The sequence below is a fragment of the Micromys minutus genome (genome assembly GCF_963924665.1).
Source record: "Micromys minutus genome assembly, chromosome: 24".
Taxonomy (NCBI): Eukaryota; Metazoa; Chordata; class Mammalia; order Rodentia; family Muridae; genus Micromys; species Micromys minutus.
In genome coordinates, this window is record NC_137959.1 from 17,719,366 (window position 1) to 17,742,619 (window position 23,254).

General features: G+C 42.1%; 1 protein-coding gene across 1 annotated transcript in view; it reads right to left on the bottom strand.

The window, feature by feature from the left end:
• Positions 1-23,254, bottom strand: part of CES5A (carboxylesterase 5A) — a 66,793-nt gene that overhangs the window by 33,869 nt on the left and 9,670 nt on the right. The window contains exons 2-3 of the mRNA XM_080937065.1: positions 7,135-7,151; positions 6,605-6,708 (exon numbers count right to left, since the gene is read on the bottom strand). Of these exons, the coding sequence (XP_080793191.1) occupies positions 6,605-6,638 (34 nt within the window). The 5' untranslated portion in view covers positions 6,639-6,708; positions 7,135-7,151. The remainder of the gene's footprint in view (positions 1-6,604; positions 6,709-7,134; positions 7,152-23,254) is intronic.

Below are 23,254 nucleotides of genomic sequence, written 5' to 3' on the forward strand. Positions count from 1 at the left end.
ATAACCACCTCTGATATCCAGAAAATGTTTTGCTTTTCCCATTCTAGTGAGACATCATTGGAAGAAATCTGACTTAAAATCTTAGCCCAGTGACTACAGTTTCTGTTGATTTTTGTTAAACATCAGTCTGTTGTTTAAAGGGGAGGAGAAGGAGGAGGAGAGGAGGAGGAGGGAAGGGGAAGAGGAACAAGAACAAGAGCAAGAAAAACAATAAATTTAGTGAGCCCTTTGCCCACATTTTGAATCTGAAGACTAACAGATATCCAAATCTAATAAATCTAAAAGGAAAGTACTAAGAGGTAAGTTTATACTGTGTGTCCTTTTTACTTTCTTTTTCCATGAATAACTAACCTTGCATTTAATCATTAAAATACAAAAAATAAAAATTAATCTTGTGCTGGAGAATAAGGTGAGAGAGCAAAAGATAACAGTTTAATGGACTGGCCATCTTCAGACGTATCACCATAACCAAGTTGCTGGCAAATGGATAATAATCCTTTAGTTGTGTGACCTTAAAAAAAAGATGATTTTTAAAGTCAATTTAGAAGCAAATGAAATTTAAGAATTTACTTAGATTTCACCATGGCTACATGGTCATACGAGGTTGGCTCAGTATTAGAGAAATTAGTCTGTGTGGTTACCATGCAACAGGCTGCCCTGGCCTAATATCAGAACCTTGAGCAGCCACCAGGGTAGCTTTTCAAAAACCTTGTGAAATATAGTTCTGCTTGTAAAGTCAGTCGTGGAGTTTTCCTACCTGTTAAAACATAGAAGATTATTGCAGCTTCTGGTGTAGAAAGGAGTAAAACACTGGATAAACTTATAAAAGTATGGAATTTTCCTTCAACTCATTCTTTGAGGATTGGATGGATGGTCACAGAGAAGCCTCATTAACACAAGTTAAGCAAGAACAGAGAGTTCCTGGTGTGTGCTTATGAATGCAGATGTGGAGAAATTGCCACATGGGGATCTCAAGCAAGAAGAAGGGTAAGCTACCCAGACAGGCAGCCTCTTGGTAACAGAATCAAACCATCCAACTTTCCAGTGCTAATGTGGGTTAACCCAGCAGACCAAAGTCTAGAAAAGAGTCCAACAAGGGCTTTCAGGCTGCCACTTCCCAGGCGCAGGTTTGTGGAATGAGCGCTGGCCGAGGGGAATGCTGGGAAACAGACTTACACTGACAGTGCTGCTTACTAGAGCCCCACAAATGGAAAAGATTGAATCTCCCCTGCCGGAAGAGTGAAACCGGAGGTCAACGGTGACTAAGCTGACCAAAGCACAACTGTAATTATGAAATCTGATATAAGGTAGAAGACTATGTAAATCCTGAGGAAACAAGAAAACACGACTTGCAATCAGAAGTCAGACACCGTCAATAAAAGCAGTTCTCATAAATGACAGGAATGTTAGTCATTGATGAGAACTTTAAAATGACTATTCCAAGCACATGGCAGACGCGCACATGGGCAAGATGAGCAGAAAGATGGGACATCCCAGGCCGAACTAAAGCGCCACAATGTCGGTAACGACAATTCCGAAGCATAAAAATGCTGCATACAAGACAAATACTGCATTAGACCAGTTTGAGAGTAAACTTAGGTGAGGGGGAGAATGGGTGGGCAAACCTGAAAACAGCAACTCAGACTCTCCGAACTAAAACACAAATTGCAAATGGCAGGAAGAGAAACCCAAAAGCACCACCAGAACAGGGCAAATGTGTAACAGTCTTAACATTTGTGTGAAACTGGGGACCGGAAAAGGCTGGGGTGGTAGGTGTAATCTCAGAGTTTATGAGACAGAAGTGGGAAGATTTCAGTTTGGCACCAGCCTTGCTACACACTAAAACTTTTATCTCAAAACAATGTTAGAATCTGGAAGAGAAGAGAGCAAAATGAAAATCACTTGAAGAAAAAAAAAATACTGCCTGAAAAACTAACTTCAAAAAGGCGTTCACATATCTAAAAATCTCAACAAATTCTAGACAGAATTAATTCAAAGAAAAATATTGCTACTTAGTATACCGAGATCGATGTCTGAAAATCAGAAAGAAGCTTTTTAAAGAGGAAGCATAAAAGCAGACAGAAAACAGGAGACTCGCTGGAACCCAGGGAGAACAAAGAGAATGGTAGCTATTTTTAGAAGCAGCGGTGGACGCTGTTCGGAAGATGGGAAGAGATGAAAGGGCGGAGAACTGCCTGTCCAACACCTACGCCACGAGGCTAGCCTTCAAGCATGAAGAAGAGCTAAGGCGTGTTAGGGAGAAGCCAAGCAAGTGCATCTCTAGTGATCCATACTAGAAGACTCTGGGAACCTTATCAGCAAGTCCTCAGCCCACGTCTTGGTGCTATCCGAAGGCCAATCATATCCTGCACTCTAGTCATCTAGAGAGAAGTCACTAATAAATAATCATAGAAAACCATCAAGAGCCCGTTCTGCCACGGGTGACTGGCAGTGCCAACAGAGCTGTCGGGATAGATTTTATCTGAGCTCTGCAAAGCAGCTGAAGCTGTGCAGAAACAAAACCAGAGAAACATTTCATCCAGAGAAGAGTACCTACGCGGTGGCGGGAGAGTTCTGTGGCATCTTTTGGCACCCTCCCCCACTCCTCAGCTCTCAGGCAAGTTCAGAAGTGGGTGGATTCAGATTCCCAGTAGAGGGCCCTTGTGTAAAAGGAGCAGACTTCCATTAGCAACAAACTGGGATCATACTGTATCTCCGTGCAATAGGGTCCCGGCACCAAGATGGAGAAGTGGACACAGGCTCCCACTCCTAACGAAGAAACCATTAACAACTGATCCCTGATGAGAAATGACAAACTCATTTTCCACAATAAAACGTCACAGCTTTTCCAGAGGGGCTTACATAAGGGCAGGACCCCCACCCTGAATGTCGGTGGCCCTGCCCCATATTCTGTGGGCCCAAACAAAATAAGAGTGGATGTAACCCTACCAACGCAAGTGTCCTCTCCCTCCGCTTCCTCGGCCCTGTGACAAACAGGAATCCCTGAGACTATGAGACAAACTAAATGATTCCTTCTTCGAAAACGTTTGTGCAAGGCATTGTAACACAGCAACAAGAAGCTGCCTCACACATGAGAAAGACTTAAAGCCTTCCCGTGTAGTCCTGGGCAGCGTGCATTTCAGAGGTAGGGAACGCACTCGGCAAATGTCGACCTTCATGAAGCCAAGGCGGAGTTAACTGTGGACTGCCAGCTGAGTGCTTGAACACACACAGAAAATATCTCCAAAGACTGGAAGGTTTTGTTCATGGCTTTTGTAGTTCCAGGCACTAAATACTTGTGTGACATTGTCAGATGGGGAACTAAACACTCTGAAGATAGTGACAGACTTGGGTGGGTTTTCACAGGGAAAACAGATACCATCGTGTATTGAGTAGGCATTTCACAGACAGGCTGCTCCTCTTCTGTTTTAGATGAGGCTTAAGAAGCATTTCAAAAATGGGATTTTGCTTAAAGTTTAGAATGTATAAATCACTGGCATCCAACGCACACTGAAAGATCTGAGAGTATCGTGTCTTCCTTTTCAAGGGAAATGATTTTTGAAATTGTAAGTCCACAATGCACTCTTTTTTTTTTAAGTCTATCTTTCCCAGAAGGTATGTTCTGCTGTATCATTTATCAGTGTAAATGAAGAGTCTTTGCTGGCAGACTGAGTGCTTTTGTATTTGAAGGTGACTTTCCTAAAGCTAATGAGCAGCCCTTGAAGCAGGCTGACTTTCAGGCAGCTACACAAGTGTTAGGTTATGGAGCAGAATTAAGGCAGCTTGATGTGCTGGGAGTGGGGTGGAGTGGAGGTGAAGGGGTAGTGTATGGAGGTGAGGAGGATGGAATCAGGGGCAGGGCAGGATCTGCATGAGTGGTATTGGGAGGAGGGGACTGATATTGAGATGTAAAGAAAATAAATAAATACATTTATTATTTATTTATTATTTAAAAAATTAAAAAGTGCTTCAGAACTGACATTTTATCTTCTCTTAATATCATGTAAGTCCGGGCGTGTCCAGTTGTCGGTTCATACCAGTTACTGTTGCATGAGGAATGCCTGATGTCACCCTCCCGCCCAGGTCTGGGAGTAGCCAGCCATTCAGCAAATACTGCTGCTGTAGCTTTTTAATTTTCTACTTATTCACTTTATATCCTGCTCACTGCCCCCTCCCAATCACCCACTCCCACAATCCTCTTCCCATCCCCTCTCCTCTTCTCCTCTGAGTGGGTGGGTGGGGCCATCCTGGCACTTTAAGTCTCTGTGAAGCTAGGGGCTTCCTCTCCCACTGAGGCTAGACAAGGCAGCCCAGCTAGAAGATCACATTCCACATACAGGCAACAGTTCTATAGTAGCTCCTGCTCCAGTTGTTTGGGATCCACATGAAGACCAACCCACACATCTGTTCTATATGTGCAGGGGTACCTCGGTCCAGTCCATGTATGTTCTTTGGTTGAATAGAAATCTGCAACCCACATGAGGAAAGTGGGAGGGTGGGGGATGAGGAAGAGGTAGAGGCATCTTCAGGAAAAGACAGACCTGGGATAGGGAAGGCACCCAAGAATCAATGGAGGTCTCCTTAGCTGTGACTCACAGCATTGGGGATACTGAGCCCAGAGAGGTTGCCTCCTGTTGCCCAGGCAGGAACCATGGTGGATTGGGGCAGCAATAGAAACACTAACCCACCCACAAAATTTTCCACCCAAAACTTATCCTGTCTACAAGAAATGTAGAGATTGGGATGGAAGAAAGACTGAGGGAGCAGCCAACCAATAATCAGCACAACTTGAGACCCATCCCACAGGCAAGCACCAATCCCTGACACTAATAATAATATTGCTATGTTTGCAGACAGGAGTCTAGCATGGCTGTCCTCTGAGAGGCCCAAGCCACCGACCAACTCAGACAGAGGCAGACAGCTCTAGCCAAACAAACAGTGGCTGGAGCTTGGGGACTCTTAAGGAACAATAGGAGGGAAGATTGCAGCTCCTAAGAGGATAGAAACTCCACAGGAAGACCAACAGAATTAACTAACCTGCACCCTTGGGGCTCTTAGAAACTGAACCACCAACCAAAGAACATACACAGGGTAGACCTAGGACTACTGCAACTTTTTAAGAACCCCTCTGTCCTGTGACTCTTTGTTGTCTTACTGCTTGGCAAACAGCTTGTGAGGACATTGGATGTGTATGTTACTAGTCCCTTTGTAAAACTAAAACTAAAAACAGGGAATGTGTAAATGATATAGTTTGTTGATGTTATTGCTTTGTTTTGTTTTGTTTTTGTCTCAACATTGTTCAGTACTATATCTAAAGCCTCCAATGTACATGCATTTAAAAACTGCCCTTAAATGCCACCGAATAAATTAAAAGGAAAATGAAATGAAACAGAAACAGGAAATCCCTCCCACCTGGCCACTAAGCTGACCAAATAGAGACATCAGTTGTGACAGAGCATAGAATATAAACTTGACAAATTTAGTTTATAAATCCCTAAACACATAAAAACCAATGGGATGTAAACAACTTGCTCGATGGAGGAAGGGTTTCGGTTTGGGTCTTGAATGCCTCCCACCCTTGCCAAAAGACATTCATGTGCTCAAGGCTTGGTCAGCAGTCTGCTGGTGCAATTGAAAGGGGCTGGAACTTCTAGAAGGTGGGGCACAGTGGGAGGAGTGAGGGGCTTGAAGAGGACTTAGAACTGTAATGAAGTGAGCAGCCTGCTCTGTCATCATGTCCTGAGCTCCTACCATGACATCCTGCCTTGTCACTGACCCCGGAGCAACTATTTTTAAGATCTTCCATTTTTTTAAGTTGTTTATAGTTAAATGGTCCACCTATTGTCCAAAGCAGCACATCGAAAACTTCAATTATCGCCGTACAACTGCCCCCTCAAAACCTGTGAACTTCTACGCTGTCCATTTTGGAGCTCTGCTATTTGTATACATATTTATTATTCTTATAACTTCTGGTGGGTGGATTGGGCCTTCATCATTACTTATACCCTTCTCTGTGTCTTTTTAAGTGTGTTTGTGTGGTCACGTATGTGTGTGGGTGGGTATACGTGTGCGAGGGTGAGAGTGCACGTGAGTTGCTTAATGTACAAAGTCAATGTTATCATAATGATGTCTCATTAGAAAAGGGAAGGAAGACAGTTCCTGCATGTCAGAGATGGTGCTGAGCATGTCTCAGTACACAGTTCACCAGTTGACCAACTAGATCTAAAAGCTGTGTGCAACATATTCCAACAAACGGCAGGAACAGGGCCAGTTGGTTGGTTGGTTGGTTGGTTGGTTGGTTGGTTGGTTGGTTTTTCAAGACAGAGTTTCTCTACAGAGCTCTGGCTGTCCTGGAACTTAACTCTGTAGAGCAGGCTAGCCTTGAACTCAGAGATCCACCTGCCTCTGCCTCCAAAGTACTGAAATTAAAGGTGTGCACCACACCACTGGGCTCTACACTCTTCTGTTTAAGTCATCTCTAGGTTGTGTATAATGCTCACTACAATAAAATCTTTGTAACTATAAGTAGTTGTGTTAATGTTTCCCCCCCCCCCAGTGGACAATGAGAAGAGAAGAAAGTCTATGCAATTAAAATATATATTACCTGTCCATGCTTGTCTGAATCCATACATGTACATCCACAGATATGACTAGAACTGTATAGCAATCCTAACAACACACCCTCCATATTATGAAGCAAACACTGACCTAAAGGAAAGATAGAAAACAGTCACAAAGTTCTAACAAAACCATCGAGATAATCAAAAGGGCAAGAGAAACTACTAGAGATAAGGATTTGAACAGAATTAATTGACTTAATCTAATTAAATATAGCTCACATCTACAAATATAAGCATAAATATTTAAAAGACAGTATGACCATTTATCAAAGCAATAGTAGATTCCCTTCGAAAACCTATGACCTCCATAGTCATAGGCTTTTAGCCAGCTCTACAGTACCAAGAATGGATTTCCTTCTGTGGCTTAGGCCACGTATCCAATAAGAAAGCAGTTAGTTATGTTACAGCAGTAATGCCACGATTGCACAGCTTACATGGTAGGTCATCATTACAGCATGCATGGTCTTGTAAGACAGCATACAAGACCACTAATGCCTTTCATACCCCAACATACCACATAGCATCTTCTGTCTAAGGCCAGCTCGGTCAGACAACAGGTTCCCCAGGGCAGGAGCGATGATTGAAAGAAAAGAAAGATAGTTAGTCAAACTTATACTATGACTTCGGCCAGTTCTGAGGCTAAGGGAAACCTTTTCTCATTCAGTCCTATTTTAAACCACTTTAATTACCTGCAGAAAGATAACATCAGTTCTGAGTCAGGGAACAAGCAAGTTAATAATCAAAAATCCTGTAAACATCTTTCTGGAGGCTAGGTGGGGAGACCAGAGAGAAGAGGTGGTCCCAAGAGACAAAGAGACTGCCACACCTACATCTGCTGAGCTACAAATGTAACTGTTCTGCCCTGAGTTTCAAATGTAAATGTTCTTAATCCAGGCCAGTTACCTGAGTTTAGGGCCAGAGTCAGATTTCTGCCTTGACTAACTTCTAAATGTCCTGGTGATGTCAAAATTCTCACCACCAACTGTCCAATGGCACCGAAGGCTCTCCACAATCTTCCATATTTATAAACACTAGCCAGTAGGGTTGGTACGCATGTGGCACATGCATTTTACAAAGGAACTAGAGATCTGAACTCAAGCCTTTGTGCCTTGTGTAGCAAACATCTTAATCACTGAGATGTCTTTTCTTTAGGGCTTTCATCATAAAGAGATGTTGGTTTGGTTTTAGCAAAGGTTTTTCTGCATCCATTGAGGTAATCTTGCAGTTCCTGTCCTGAAATCCATTTCTGTGAAGTGTTAGCACTTACTGATTTGCATATATGGAACCACCCCTGCATCTCTGGAATGAAATCAACTAGATCATGGTGAATGATCTTCTTGATGTAAACTTAAATTTAGACTGAACTAATTTTGTGAGAATTTTTGCAACTATATTCATCAAAAGCTTAGTCTACAGTTTTCTTTTATGTCTTTATCTGGTTTTCATATCATAATAACATTGTCTTTGTGAAAAGGGTTTGGCGGTGTCCCTACCTTCTCCACTTCATGGAATAGTGTGAGAAACTTTGGCATTAGCTCTTCCTTAAAGGGTTGGTAGAGTTCTGCAGTGAATCTATCTGAGCCTGACTTTTTTAATCAGAGGATTTTAAAATTTTTACTTTAATGTTTTTTATAAATACATTTAAACTATTTTTGGTAAATCATATACATCTAGAAATCAGTATGTTTCTGTTAGCTTTTCCAAATTAGTAGAATGCATTTTTAATGTGTGATAATGATTTTCTTAATTTTTTTGGTTATCTCTGGTAATTTCTCCTTTTTCATCTACACTTTTTAATATTTAGGTTTTCTTAATCTCTTGGTTATCTTAGCTAAGAGTGTGTTGGTTTTGTTTATTTTCTCAGACAACCAACTCTTGGTTTCATTGGTTCATTTTTTGTTTCCATTTTATTAATTTTTGCTATAATTTTAACTATTTCTTTCTGTCTATTGGTTCTTGATTTATTTGTTCTTATTTTTCCAAGGTCCTAAACTGCAACATGATAAGTTATCATAAAAAGACATTGGTTGGATTTTGTCAAATGTCTTCCTTCATTCACTGGGATGATAATGTAATTTATGTCCTCAAGTTTTGTACTGACTGATTTTGTGTGTCAACTTTACACAAGCTGGAGTTATCACAGAAAAAGGAGTCTTCCTTGAGGAAATGTCTCCATGAGATCCAGCTGTAAGGCATTTTCTCAATTAGTGATCAAGGCAGAAGGACCTAGCCCATTGAGGGTGGTGCCATTCCTGGGCTGGTAGACCTGGGTTCTATGAGAAAGCAGGTTGACCAAGCCAGGGAAAGCAAGCTAGTAAGTAACATCCCTCCATGGCCTCTGCATCAGCTTCTGCTTCCAAGTTCCTGCCCTGTGTGAGTTCTTGTCCTGGCTTCCTTTGGTGATGAATAGCAATGTGGAAGTATAAGCTAAATAAAACCCTTTCCTCCCCAACTTGCTTCTTGGTCATGATGTTTTGTGCAGGAATACAAGCCCTGACTAAGACAAGTTTCTTTATGAGATATATTACACTTATTTATTGCATATGTTAAATCATCTCTGCATCTCTATTTGTATATATCTTTGGTGGTGAGGTACACTTCTTGGAGGCAACAAATAAATGAACGCTAGTATAGAAAAGTTCTTTTGTATTATAGTTATTTATACACATGTGCACACACAACTGTGTGTGTCAGAGGACAGCTTGTGGAAGTTGTTTCTCTACTTGCACAATGTGGGTCTGGGGAATCAAATTCATGTCATCTGAATTTACAGTACAAACCTTTATCCACTCAACCATCTCATTGGACCTGGTCTTATCTGATTAATGTTAAAACCTTCTATACCTAGATGGATCATTCTTTCCCCTGGATTTTAGCAACTTCTTGATATAATTTTATTGAATGTTTCTGTATCTTTAACATTTTAATCATCCTTCATCTGTTCATAGATTTGGTCTTTCCATATGGTCCCAGTGATCTCATATTTCTTATTATCTTTGTCATGGTCTGAATGTTTCATATCTACCGTCATGTTCAAGCCCTGATTTTCTGTTCTCCACTTTACATTGTATTGGTGAGATTTTCCACGGGGCTTTTTTTTTAATTTGGCTTATTTCAGTTTATTTTGGGTTCTTCTTTTTTTTTTTTTTTTTTTTTTTTTTTTTGTATTTCTCATCTACTTTAATACTGACTTCTTTATTTTATTCAGTTGCTTCTTTGAACTCTGTTTGGATTAATTAGGGAGTTTATTTGTGCCCTGCTTTATTTTCTTAAACATACGTATAATTGCTCTCTTGAACTCTTTGTCTGGGAATTCATCTAACTCATTCTCACTAAAGGACATTACTACAGGTTTAAGTTTTGGAAGTGTCATGCTCCCTTTGTCTTTTATGTTTCTTTTATTTTGCACAAGGACTTGTGCATCTTGAATTAGATCATTGATTTACCTTTTTAATAACTTATTTTTTCAGTGCAGGTGACTGCAGTGTTCAAGTCATAATAGGGATGAGTTGTTGATTTCTTCTAAATGAGAATTAGGGGTATCAAGGTTGAAAGTAAAATACTGTCCACAAACAATCATCATTAAAGGGTAGGCCCACTAAGAAAATACAGTAAAAACATAAAATGTCAATCATTTCATAAAGGAAGAAATACTGATAATAATGTGGCCATTGACTTATTGGTACTATATACTGTATACTGAGTATTACGGGTTTGGTATCTGCCATACACCTGAGCAGTTCTTTGCCAAGTCAAGACACAGACACTAGCCACACTTGTAGGACATCTTAACGAGCATAGTTATGAATGCTGTTCTCACATTTCAGCAGTCCTTTGGGAGGTCAGAAGACAAACCTGTGTGTATGAGACTTCTGGAGTCTGGTTCCAAATGCCGACTTTGTTTCTGAGCAGTTCTTTACAACTAATATTAGGTGTACTGCCTGAACCTTGTGTCTATATTCTCCTCAGACTTCAGATCCAACTAGGTTTCTATGTTGCTGCAAAGTGCATGCAAATTTTGTTCTTCACAGTCTCAAGCTATTCTGCTAGGCTGTCTCAGGTTATTATCCCATGGCCTTTAATTTGCTGGAAGTTGGTGAAATATAGAGTCTGATATCTGAGGTCCACCAAGCCACTGACATAGCACAGGTCTTTGTTAATGGCATCTTTCCACTGCTACAGTCCTGGTGTTCTGCCACCCCCTGTTGCAAACTCCCTTCTCTTCTTTCTTCATTTACTTCTTTATTTAAAAGGTCTTTTACTGAGAATACAGTGCTGATTTTTTAAATCTCCCTCTCTCTCTTAATCCTGATCCTATACAGTCCCTTTCATTGGGAAGAAGTTCCTAGAACCTCCAATTCTTTCAAGGCAGACCTTGATTTATCCATGGTCTGATTGCCAGTGTCCTTAGTTTTCTTTTGAACTGGAGATTTTCAGCTTCCACCCACATCATATGACATCTGTTACCCAACTTTCCAAACTTTGTTCCCTGGAAGTTTTTAACATACCATGCCTGCATGTCCTCAGCTACTTTCTGAAATTTTACTAAAGCAAGATTTAATAAATCAGAACTTTTGTTTTAAATTATGCAGATTATATCCTCTCACAACAATATAAAAATCAGTAACAAACATGATAAAAATTTCTACACCTCAAAAGTTAACACATTTGTAAATTACCCAAGAATCAATGGAAAGTATCACAAGGAAAATTGTACAGGGTTCAGAGTAAGATAGATTTTTAGGTAGAATAAATGGGGTGAGTTCTTCTGTAGAAGTGTGCTTGTTCAGGTCTGCCTACTATTGATTTGCTGATGCTCAGAGGTGAGTTTACTGAAGTGAATTTATCCTTGGTTGGTTGATTTTTCAGAAGCAAAATATTAACAGTAATTTCATGATTTAAAATGGTACATTCACTGCATCAAGTTATCATCGGTCAGTTGAACTTATAACTAGTTCTTCTGACTACTTATTACCATAGATCAAAAACAATCCTTACTAAATTTATGAAAATGTTCTTTCATTTGAAAATCAATTTTCTATTCTCTATGAACAAAGAAGCTGAACATTTCAAAATGCAAAGTATAGATGAATCAAAATATCAAATACTCAGTCTATTGAATGGAAGATTTGAATGATTCTTATCCTAAAATTACATAATATTGCTAAGAGAAACTAAAGAAGATATCAGTTGATGATGGGGGAAAATGTGTTCATATGTTTAAAGACTCAATATTAGTAAGATGCTTGTGTTTCATTCTGACCAAAATATATCACAGAAACAAGTTAAGGAAGGAATGACTACTTAGGCTTCCAGTTTCAGAGGTTTCCATGTGCCATGGATGGCAGATCATGGTAGAGCCACAGAAGCTCACATCTTATCAGCCCATGAAGCAGACAGAAGAAATGCTAATGCACTACTGGAAGTGCTCCTCCCCTCATTCCATTTCATCTAGGACTATAACCACCTGCATTTAGGATTGGTCTTCCCCTCAGTTAAACTTGTCTATAAACACCCTCGCAGACATTCCCAGAAGCATGTTTCTTTACTCTCCTAAATAACACTAAATCCAGGCGAGTAAATTGTGAAAATTAATCATCACAGATGTCAATTTTCCCAGACTAAACTATAGAGTAAATTGAATTCAAATGAAGAGTCCAGCTGGCTTGTTTCATTTCATTTTGTTGGAAATTGAAATGGTAATTCTAATCTTATATGGAAAAACCAAGGAATGTTGAAAATTGTTTGGAGACTTATGCTACACAATGTCAAGGCTCATTTATTATAAAGGAACTTTCACCCTAACTCATCACACACAAAAATTAGATAAAGATGAGTTGTAGACTTAAATGTGAACTCGGAAGAATGTATTTTTGGTACTAGAACAGGCAGAGATTTTTAAAGGAGAATGCAAAATATAACATCCAGAAAAAAAGAATAATAAGTTACACTTCGTAAATGTTTAAAGCTTCTTCAGTAGAAACTCTATTATAAAATAGAGGCAAACAGTAGGCACATGGTGATAAGTATTGAAAAGGAAGAAGAGCACAGGAGACTGCTTGAGCTTCTGTTTTGTGTTGTGATCTTGTGATCACATACCTACAGATATGTGAAGATACCCCTTGAGCTTGTCTACTTTGCTCCATAAAGTGAATTATATTTCTGTAATCTGTGGAAGGATAAGTTAATAGGGTGTGTTCCATTTCTAACTGGCTCTGGTGACAGGTTATTAGTATGGACAAAAATAGTCAACTCCTTGGTCATATACCCAGAGTATATGACCATGTTCAGATTGCTGACCGAGTTAAGTCTACTTTCTCTCCTTGCCCTGGACTCTTCCAGATGCCTTTCGCTTTACTCTCCCTCGAATCCTACAATAAATCCTTTTCTTCAGACCTTGGCATGGTTATATCCTCATTTTCATGCAGAGACAATCTCCCTGGAGAGCACACCTCCAGTGGTTTAAAGATATCCTACTATACCCCACTTCTTAAAGGTTCCACCACCCACGGGTTGGAGGAAACCAAGCCTTGAAGAAACACCCCAGATCCAATCTAGAGCAGAAACCCAGAAAATCTGTGCTTAGGTTCCACTCTTATACTAGTAACTATTGGATCCACGGCTTCAGGCTTTTCAGTAGGAGGTTCCCAGTCCAAGACAGGTTTTATCACAGTCTTGAGGATAATGACCATTCCACTTGACCTCTTCAACTTCAAAACCCAGAGATTTCGGGGCCACATAAAACAAGAAGGTGTGTTTCAGTCTATAGCTAAAGGGAGATGTTATGGTTTACATACAGTGACCACTAAAGGCTTGGGTACTGAAGGCTTTGTCTCCAATGTTACAATATTCAGAGGCGAGTGTCTTAGAAATGTTTTGCATCATGGGGACTCTGACTTCATCAATGCAACATATTCATAAATTGATGGACTATTGAGTGGTAATGGACACTCAAAGGGTAGGGCCTAGTTGAAAGGAGTAAATCCCTAAGGAATGCTCCCTTTTTCCTCTGTTGTTCCTTCCCTCCATTCTCTGACCTCTCCTCTCCTCCCTTCTAGTTTCCTTGCTTTACCATGATTATTATATCCTACATGGTCATGGGTCCAGAAACAGAAAAACAGAGCCAAATAACCATGGAACATCAGTCAAGACTGTTGTCCTTTGGTTGACTTTTTTGAAGCAGCAGCATAGAGCTAAGGATCCTGGGTCCACGGGACGTTTCTAGTTGAGAGTATTAAAATTCCCAATTTACCAATTTTTAAACTTTGTTTCCTGAAATCCTATTTATCAGAAGGCCACAAAGAGTGGGCTGAGATAAATCCCTCTCATCATCGGACCTTCATCATTTAACAGTTCAATCAGCTCAAAGTTGTAATTCTCTGCAGAGGGGACAATTGCCCACCATGGGGTCTCTGTCAACATCTGAATATTTCTCAGGCCCTTGTCAGTCACTGTGAGTGCATAGGACATCTTCCCATAACCATCTGGATCCAAAGGTCCATAGATTAAAAAGGCTGAGAAACACTGAGCTAAAAGAATGATCCTATTTTAACCAATAAAACCAGCAATCACACCGAATTAATCTTGATTTCTATGAGGGCTCTAATGACTTTGCTTTTGTTTTTAACTGCAAACCTTTAAATAAATTTAACCCTATCCTTACAGCCAGTAATAATGTGGTCCAGAGATGGTAAGGGGTTTCCCAAGTTCACACCACTGGAAAATATACAGATTCAAATGCTCTCCTCTTGCCCTACTAAGCCTTTCTTGGTCGTAGTCTCATTCACCAGTCACAGGCAATGGCCTCTTCCCTATCAGCAGCTCTAATGTCCTGCCCAGAAATTTCAGAGAGGGAGATGTTTCTCCTTAAAAACTCCAAACGACATCCATCCAGAACTCAAAAAAAATTGCTTAAAAAGAAAAGAAAGGAACAAAAGAATCATGTCCCCAAGAAGCCGCCTTACAGAGTGAGGCCAGCTGCAGGAAATTCAGGGAGATTCAGACTCTCTCACACACCACACGTTGACAGAAAGAAAAGACAGCTGAGATACTCACTGGGTAGCACACAACTCTCCTCTCCAGGAATAATAGCTCTGCCCCAGATAGACAAGGAGCCTCACTGTCTGGAAGAATAAGCTCAGCACCATCCCATAATAGAATCTGGGAAGGAGCCTGACTGAGGAAAGGAGAACTGGAGTCCAAGAGAAATTATTATTTGATGTTGTAGATGCTCCCAGGGGCTCAGGCCCAAAGCCCAGGGCAAAGCCTGGTTCTCTGGGCTTGGTCACCACCCAGGTGAAATGAAGCAAGAAACTAGTGGGGTTAGGCTGAGGCAGGAGACACAAGCTCACCCTCCTTCAGCCAAAAGCTGGGAGGAGCTCTTGTTCTTCAGCTCACCTACCAGTGTGTACTCAACCTCCGTACCTTATTCTGGCACCAGTATTGAATCCTGAGTACCAATATCTCTGTCCAAGAGCACAATACTGTTTTTAGAAGTACACTTCTAAACACTAAGATATACTAGCAAAATAAATTCTCCACACTCGTGGAATGACAAGGAAACCTAGGAAATAAAGAGGGTTCTTCCTCGGACAGAGAGATAGTGTCAAGGAAATATTCTGTTGAAAATACTGTTAGATGTTTATTTCGCGCAAACTCAGGCATACACATGTGTTGATTTGCTAGGCTAACCACCAGGCTCCAAGGATTTCCCTATCTCTGCCTGTTTCCCCCTGCACTGAGGTCATAGAAGTACCACGTGGCTTTGATGTGAATACCAGGGATTCAAACTCAAGCCCCACTTTACTAACAGGGCCATCTCTTATGCTCCTCACTTGATTTTTAAAGCTTCAGTGGGAAGCTAAAATTAACCCCATGTGTTCAAAATACACCAAGCTGCCCAGCCTTACAGTTTGGAGAACAGATTCCCCATCACTGGTAAGAATCACCTGCTGCTGGGATCTGGCTCCTCCAGACTTCTTAACGATTCCTGTGCACTAGGTGCCAGCTACACTGTAGGCTAGAACCACCTGCCAAGTACTAATTCATCCCAGCATCCCTCTGGCGGTTCCCATGGCAAACACCAGCACCTCTCACGTTCTATATGGGATACAGGCCAAGCCAAAATATCTGAAAACGGTACGCTGACCCCACTGAAGCTGTTCCTGTTTAGTTATTTCATACCAATGGCTTTTATTTTAATTTCAAAGCCAACAATCAGGTTCTGGGTGTTCCCGGACTGTGCCTCTGCCAGCACAAGACAGCCTGCTGCAGCCAAAATTCCTCATCCCTGTTCCTGTAAATGACAGCAGTGCTGTATGTTGACCTGAGAGTTGACTTCAAACAAAATGCCTCCCCTTTGATTCTGAGCCTTTGACTCTACATTTAGATGCTGAGCACAGCTCTGATCCTTCATCTGCCAAAAGCTACTAAAAGATGCCGGGTGCTTTATGTTCTACTTACAGTGAAACAGAACACCTCACCACCTAACTCCTGAAAGGTGGCTGTGCTGAGGGAGGATATGGCCTGGGGGGGTGGGGGACATAAATTAACAATAGGGACTTTGTTACCCTATGATGTGGCATTTGCCAGGTCCTAAAGATGGCTGTCTCCCTTCCTCAGGTTGGAAGAAATGGCATGGTGACACCACTGTCTACCACTTCCCTCTCCCTCAGAACTGACTGACATTTTAAGGACATGCCCATAGAAGACATGGAGGAGTTTGAGAAAGGGGATCACTTGGCTTTTTTTCCTCCAAATTCTGATGCTATAGTTTAGATCTTAAATACTCCTCCATACATCAAAGTTTTGGGGAAAGTTAGGGGCTATTGGGAAATGGTTGTGGCCTAGCAGAAAAACTTCTAGTCTCTGAACCTCACCCAGGTCCCTAACATTCTCACAAAGTCCCAAAGACCTCAAATTGTGGTCCCTATAAGGTGCAATTTTAATATCCCTTAATCTATAGGAATCACGAAAGGTATGACTCAAATGTCTGTCTCCCACCTGTCTTCTGAAATGCCAACACTGGCAACTCCTTTTTTTTTTTAATACAAGCTCCCAGAAGGGGGATGTGAGTGGCAGGGTCCAAAGCCAGGGCATGAGTGTACCAGCACAGGTCATTAGCAAAGTACCGAGGTCCAGGGTAAGGCAGAGACAAAGACTATACAGGAAGTAGAAACAACTAGGAAACCTGCCTCCATCAGGATCTAGCACCCAACCAGCCTGGGACAGGCCATTCAACTTCTGTTGAGAAAGTTTGAATTGGAGTTGACCACAGGACCCTGGACCAGTACTTCTGTTACAGGAAGGGGAGAAGGCAAAGATACTTTTCTACTAAACCCAAAGATAACTGTCTTCGGTGAGAGAAATGTAAGTTATAGCCCGGGATAAAAACCCTGGGAACTTGCAAGTCCCTCTGTCTGCCAGAGTCAATGCTCTGCACAAATGCAGTCTCAGGACATCCGCCCAGCTTAGTGCGTGAAATCGTGACAGGGGCTCAACCAACATCTGTTTAATTAGGGACAGCATGTAACTCAGTGGTAGACCCTTCTTTGTCTACCACTGTTCTAGACAGTGTATGTCTACACCTAGTCCTAGACATATCTGGAAAGAGAGATTCTCAACTGAAAATTTGCCTCCACCAGATTGGTCTCATATCAGTGAGTCCTGTTCTTGATTATTGATGATTGATTGACATGGGAGGGCCCAGTGCACTGTGGGTAGTGTCACTTCTGAGTGAGCAGGTGGTCCTCGGATATATAAGAAACACAGCTAAAGAAACTAGAGAGATGGCGCAGGGCTTAGAAACAGTGAATGTTCTACCAAAGGAGCCAGGTTTTATTCCTAGCACCCACATGGTTACTCTTGCTCTTCTGTAACTTCGGTTCCAGGGGATCCAGTGCCATCTTCTGGCTTCCCAGGGCACTAGATACATGTGTGATACACAGGAGCACATGCAGGCAAAGCACCCAAATGCATAAAATAAAGTTTAAAAAATCTCTAAATACAAGACGAACAAAAACAAAGGTACCTGAATGTAAGTACGGGGAGAAACCAGTGAGCAGGTCCCTCTGAGGTTTCTGACTCAGCTCCTGCTGAAGGCCTCCCCTTACCTCCCTTAGTGATGGGCTGTGACGTGAAACTCTGAGTCACATAAACCTTTCCTCCCCAGTTTACATTAAGCCCCAGTGTTTATAGTAGCAGCAGAAAGCTAGACTAGTATACTACCTCACAGATCACCCAGAAGAGTAGTGACAGCTTGACTTTGTCTTCTCTGGGTCCCCAGTTCCCTGAGCCATCTCTCACTTAAAGAAGATATGAGAACGTTTTACTCAATTTAATAGAGCAAATTTTCAAGATTGGTTCAAGCCCCATGCCCAAGCCCTGTGCTTAAAAAACAAGGTTGCCTGGCTGCTCGTAGATCCATTTTATAAGCATTTTTTAAAAATAATTATTTATTTTATGTATATGAATACACTGTGGCTGTCTTCAGACACACCAGAAGAGGGCATCAGATCCCATTACAGATGGTTGAAAGCCACCATGTGTGGTTGCTGAGATTTGAACTCAGGACCCTGACCCATCTCTCTAGTTCCTTTGATAAGCATTTTTATTTGTTGCTTTTGAGTTAGAATGGCCAAAATAGCTGGCAGGAACAATTTAAAGAGCGAAAGAATTGTCTGGACTCATGGTCTTGAGAGTTTCACTATGACAGAGAAGGCCTAGCTAGCATGGTGGTTCAGACCAGAGCTGTAGGACGGCATTATAGGAGTATATAGGGAGAACTATTCACATCATGAATATCAGGAAGCAGAAAGAAAGTCAGGAACTAGAGACCCTCTCATGAAAACCTGTGTCTACCAGCTAGTCCCATACCCTTCCAGATTAGCTGGGAACCAAATGTTCAAGACAATAGCCTTTGGTGTCTACTGCAGATTTAAACCACAACAATGTTCTTTCTAATCAGGCCACCAGGGGCCTAGGAAAAGATCTCTTCACCTTCAAGGTCTTTCCCTTACCACCCATGATATTTCCCAAAGTAGTGTTCTAAAGTTGGTGGAACTTCACAGTTATGGGGGTCATCCAATTACCATTGCTCTTACTCTGTTCCCCAGGGCATCCCAGGCCCCTACAGAAGAGTTGCCAGTGTGACGTTCAGTGTGACTCTTCCTCACACTTAAGTTTTTCCAGGAAAGTCTCCCTGCACACATTGCTTTGTGTCCCAGAGGAGGCCTAAAATGTAGACAGATGTGTGCCTTAGCATCCAGCTGCTGATGTAAAGTCTTCCCGATTACAGAACCACACCCTCAACAGAGGACAAAGAGCTGGTGATTAGATGCTGAATGAGGAAGAAAGAAAATTCCATTAACAAATCACCATAGAACTCTTTTGGCACTTTAAGCACACTATCTTGCTGAACCCCTAAGGCCATGCATCACCCATCGGAAGATGTAGAGAAATTAGGCCCATGTGTGAGTTCACAGAAGGAGGAAGTAGTATGTAGAATTTGAATTGAGCTCTGCCTACTGCAGGGACCTGTCGTCATAGATCATGCAGGTTATACTCTCAGACCTGGTGACAGATGATCAGTGCTATTTCCCTCTGGATAAGCACACACATCCTAGTCCCCAGAAAAACACTTGGGCTTAAACCAGACAGCATCTTTCAAAGAGTGTGCCTGTTTCCTTATGAGAGCATTCGAGGAGAAGGATGCTAATTGACATGGATGGTAATAATACTCATTTAGCTATAATTGCTCCTTGAATTCCAGCCAAAATGGGCCACACTGAGATGCAGCTGTACACAGCGTCTGGATTCTCCTACAGGGCACAGTCAGGAACGGGATGGTCAGCAACAAAGCCAAGTGGGGGCTGAAAGACACCTCCACATAATGTCTGTCTACTGCATCTTAATCTGCTCAAGACCTTGGAGGGAAGGAGAAGAAACCTCGAGGTTGAAAATGTAGTTCCTTTAAGTCTACTGTTAATATTGAATGGGATAAAAATGAAAAGAGAAGGAGATAAAATAAGAAGAGAAGGGGGGCTTTGTTCCTTTAAAAGAAGCCACAAGCACATGAAGGAAAACCAGCAATGGGATGTGAGAGTCACCATGATTGAGCTGTGCTGTGAGAGATTAGGGAGCTCCCTAAATTGGGCTTTGATTTAATCAGGGTGTTGACATAAACTACTCATCGAGTGGACCAGCTTGGGAGTAGTAGGGCAGATTTTAGAATCAAGAGCAGCATGTGGAGGGCTAAGAGGTAGAGCTTCCAGCCTGCTCTGATGGAAGCCAAGCAAAGGGTGCTGTGTCAAGTATATCTACAGTCCTGGCATGGGTTGGCAAGTGACCTCGAGCAAGTTAGTAGGCCTGTACCATTCCAGTTTCTCCCATAGCACATGGAAAGGCCAAGCACTCATCCCAGGTCTTCCTAGGAGAGTAAGTGGAGAGATGTTTGGATTCTAACCAAGTCAGAAGGGCAGTTTTCATTCAGCTGAGTTTACTCTAAAGCTACATCATGCTCTTACCTGTGAGAGCCACTGTCCTCCACTTCCGTTCCATGCTGAGGATGACAGGCAACTTGGGAGCCTAAGTGTCCTCATGCTTTCCTATGTGTCTCAACCTACTGGGGGAAGCAGGCAGTGCCTTTCCCATAAAACAGGACAGCAAAGAAGGAGGCAAGCTTCCTGATTGAGTTCAATTCTTTTCCCATCATCACACCAACCTGTGAAAGCTAAACCAAATCAAACAACCAGTGGGTCATCCATATACTAGGATGAATGGGAAGAGCATTTGGGGTAGAACGGAGAGCAGCTATGGCTATCTCAAGGAAAGTGAAAGGCATCATGGGTACCCTGTGGACCCACTTACCTCTATGTTGGCTACACTGGTCACCTGGGTGAGGTAAGGAAATACAGATTCTCTTATGTCTTCTAGTATTTGAGCAATCTGATTCTTTCCCAGAGCTCTGTCACCATACTAAAAATGGAAGGAATATATATATATATATATACTTGGAGATTCCTTATGGGAGTGCCTTTGGGCTACTGGCATTCACTCTGCCCATAGCATACAGAAGACTGGAGGTGCCAGGTAACATACTCCCAGGAACTGATGAGCATCAGGATAGCATTGCCCCAGTGTTCTACCCACCTCCTTGAACAGCAATTAGAGCTAGATGCTCCCCTATTCCCAGAGATTCTCTATAGAACACACCTCTGCTCATCCACTGTGGTACCTACTTGGTCACACATCTTCCCAATTCACCCACTGGTACTCAGACCCCTCACACAACACACTTTCATTCCCTCCTCCATGGGGTGAGGGAGCTGCACTAAGCCCAACGCATCCCAGGTTCCTGCCATCTTCTTGATCTATCATCTCGTCTGCGTCCCTAGCACTGCCTCCCACTTTGCTTGTCAGTGGGTTTTCCAGGAAGTGCTGTGCCCTGGCTTACAAGAAACTCTGAGAGAAGCAATGTTCCTGAAAGTTCATGAGATGTACCCTTCTCATTTCTTCAGGTGTCTCTCTCTGGTAAGAATTTTTTACAGGGAAGACTGGAGTCATGCCCATGTTCAAGTATAAAAAAGAAGATAGGTATTGACAGGAGACTTACATTTTCTGCTTTGAAATTTATTGATAGCTACCTATTTACAGTGATGCAACACATACCTAAATCAAAGTACAATTTTCTGGATTCTCAAAGAATGATAAGAACAAGTCTGTCTTTCACAGAAGAGACTGTGTCTGAGGCTTCCCTGAACTCACAAACAAGCCATAAGTGGTAAAGAGCCAATGCCAAGTCCAATTAATGGATCCCTGTTCTGTGATTATTTTGCCTTCCTTTGTTATGAATGTGTTCTACCTGGTTTGACACCCTAACTTTGGATAGGAGACAGCTAGAGTCCAGAGAAAGGCAGACGACTCACACAGAGAAAAATAAAGCAAATTGGGTGAGAGCCCAGGAACCCCAGCCATCTGCCTCCTGCTTCATGCCAGGACTCCCACTCTAGACTGACCATTTGCCAATAGTCCATGTCCAGCTCTAGCCCATCCCTACAGTGCTGTGAGAGCTATATCTTCTCAGTGCAATAGCCCCTGACCTTTCTAAATAGAAGCTCTGCCCACCAAAAAGACATCACTTTCCACTATCCTTGTTGCCTGGGCAACAAAGAGACATCAGTTGCTACTGTCCTTGTTTCCTGGGCAGTCTCCTATGGGCTCAGCTCAGAAACCTTGAACTGAATTAAATTGTACTGTCCCAGGTTAGGAGTGTTTATTCTCTTGGGCCAGACTGTTGTCACGTAAGAACCAGACAGTGCAGAAGGACTGAGCCACTAGAGTCCCCAGATCCTCCCCTTGCTGTCGTCAGTGTCAGTTGCCTAGCAACTGCCTTTGGCAGATGGTGGTAGAGAGAGCATGCCAATCTCTCATAGGGCTAAAAATACATTCCGACGACGACGACGATGACAACAGGTCTATTTTAAAAGATACAAGGCCCTCCCAGCGTCTTCCCTTGTCTGAGAGGAACCGCAGTACGGCTCCTCCAGGCTTATGGTTCCATCTGAGAGTGTGGAAGGGGGCATTCAAGGAAAACAACAACAATGAAAAGCAAAAGGAAATAAACAAAGCAGAAAGGCCAAGCACGAAAAGAGGTGCTCAGAACATTGTCATGGCGTAGGAGGGCTGGGAGGAAGAAAGGAGAGAAGAAATAGCGAAATGGGAAGAAATATTTAGGAGCCAGGATCAAGCTTCGTTTAGCCCTATTATTACCCTATTCAAGAGGGTGGAGTTAAGGGAGCAATATCATAAACCAGAGGCACTACAGAGACACCATTTCACAGCTGAGAAAGCAGAGGTGCTAAGCAGAAGATGAGGAACTGGCTCATAGCCCATTCTCGTGGGGTACAGTCTCTGGAGACAGGTCAGACCTCTAGTTCCTAACCAGCTTAACTGTTTAACCACCGTCAGTACAGAAGCCAGCCCTTCTGAGCATGTGTGTAGCACGTGTGCTCATCTATATACTTGTTCATGGAGCCCCCTTTTAAGTGCTCATGTGTACCTTCATGTCTGCAGTCACCCACTGATATGCTCATACGTATACCAGTTACTCACTTACACACTCATGTCTGTGGCCACTCATTTGCACATACCTGTGATGTGTGTGTATAATGCCTGTGTCCATTCATACATTACACACATGCATGTGATTCCCTACACACTCAGATATACATTCATGCTCATAGACATTCATTTATATGTTTATGTATACTGTGTAAGTACTCATGCATGAGACCATTTATTTATGCAGCAAATATTTATTAAGTCCCTGCTGCCCTCTTGTACCATACCCTGGAGACACAATGAGGGACAACTACATATGATCCTCACACCCTGTTAGTTATAGAAAGGCATTATTAGACAGGCAAGCCCAAGGGTAACTATTGCTGCCACATCCAAGTTGGGGGTCTATCTACAATCTCTACAACCACAGGCCATTACTTAATTGAGACTAAAGACAAAAATAGGAGGTTCAGCTACATTTGACCTTCCAGTGTTAATAAAAATATTAAAATATAAATATATTCCTGTATGGCATTACCTAAAGTCGAAATTTAACCACACCTCTTATATTATCT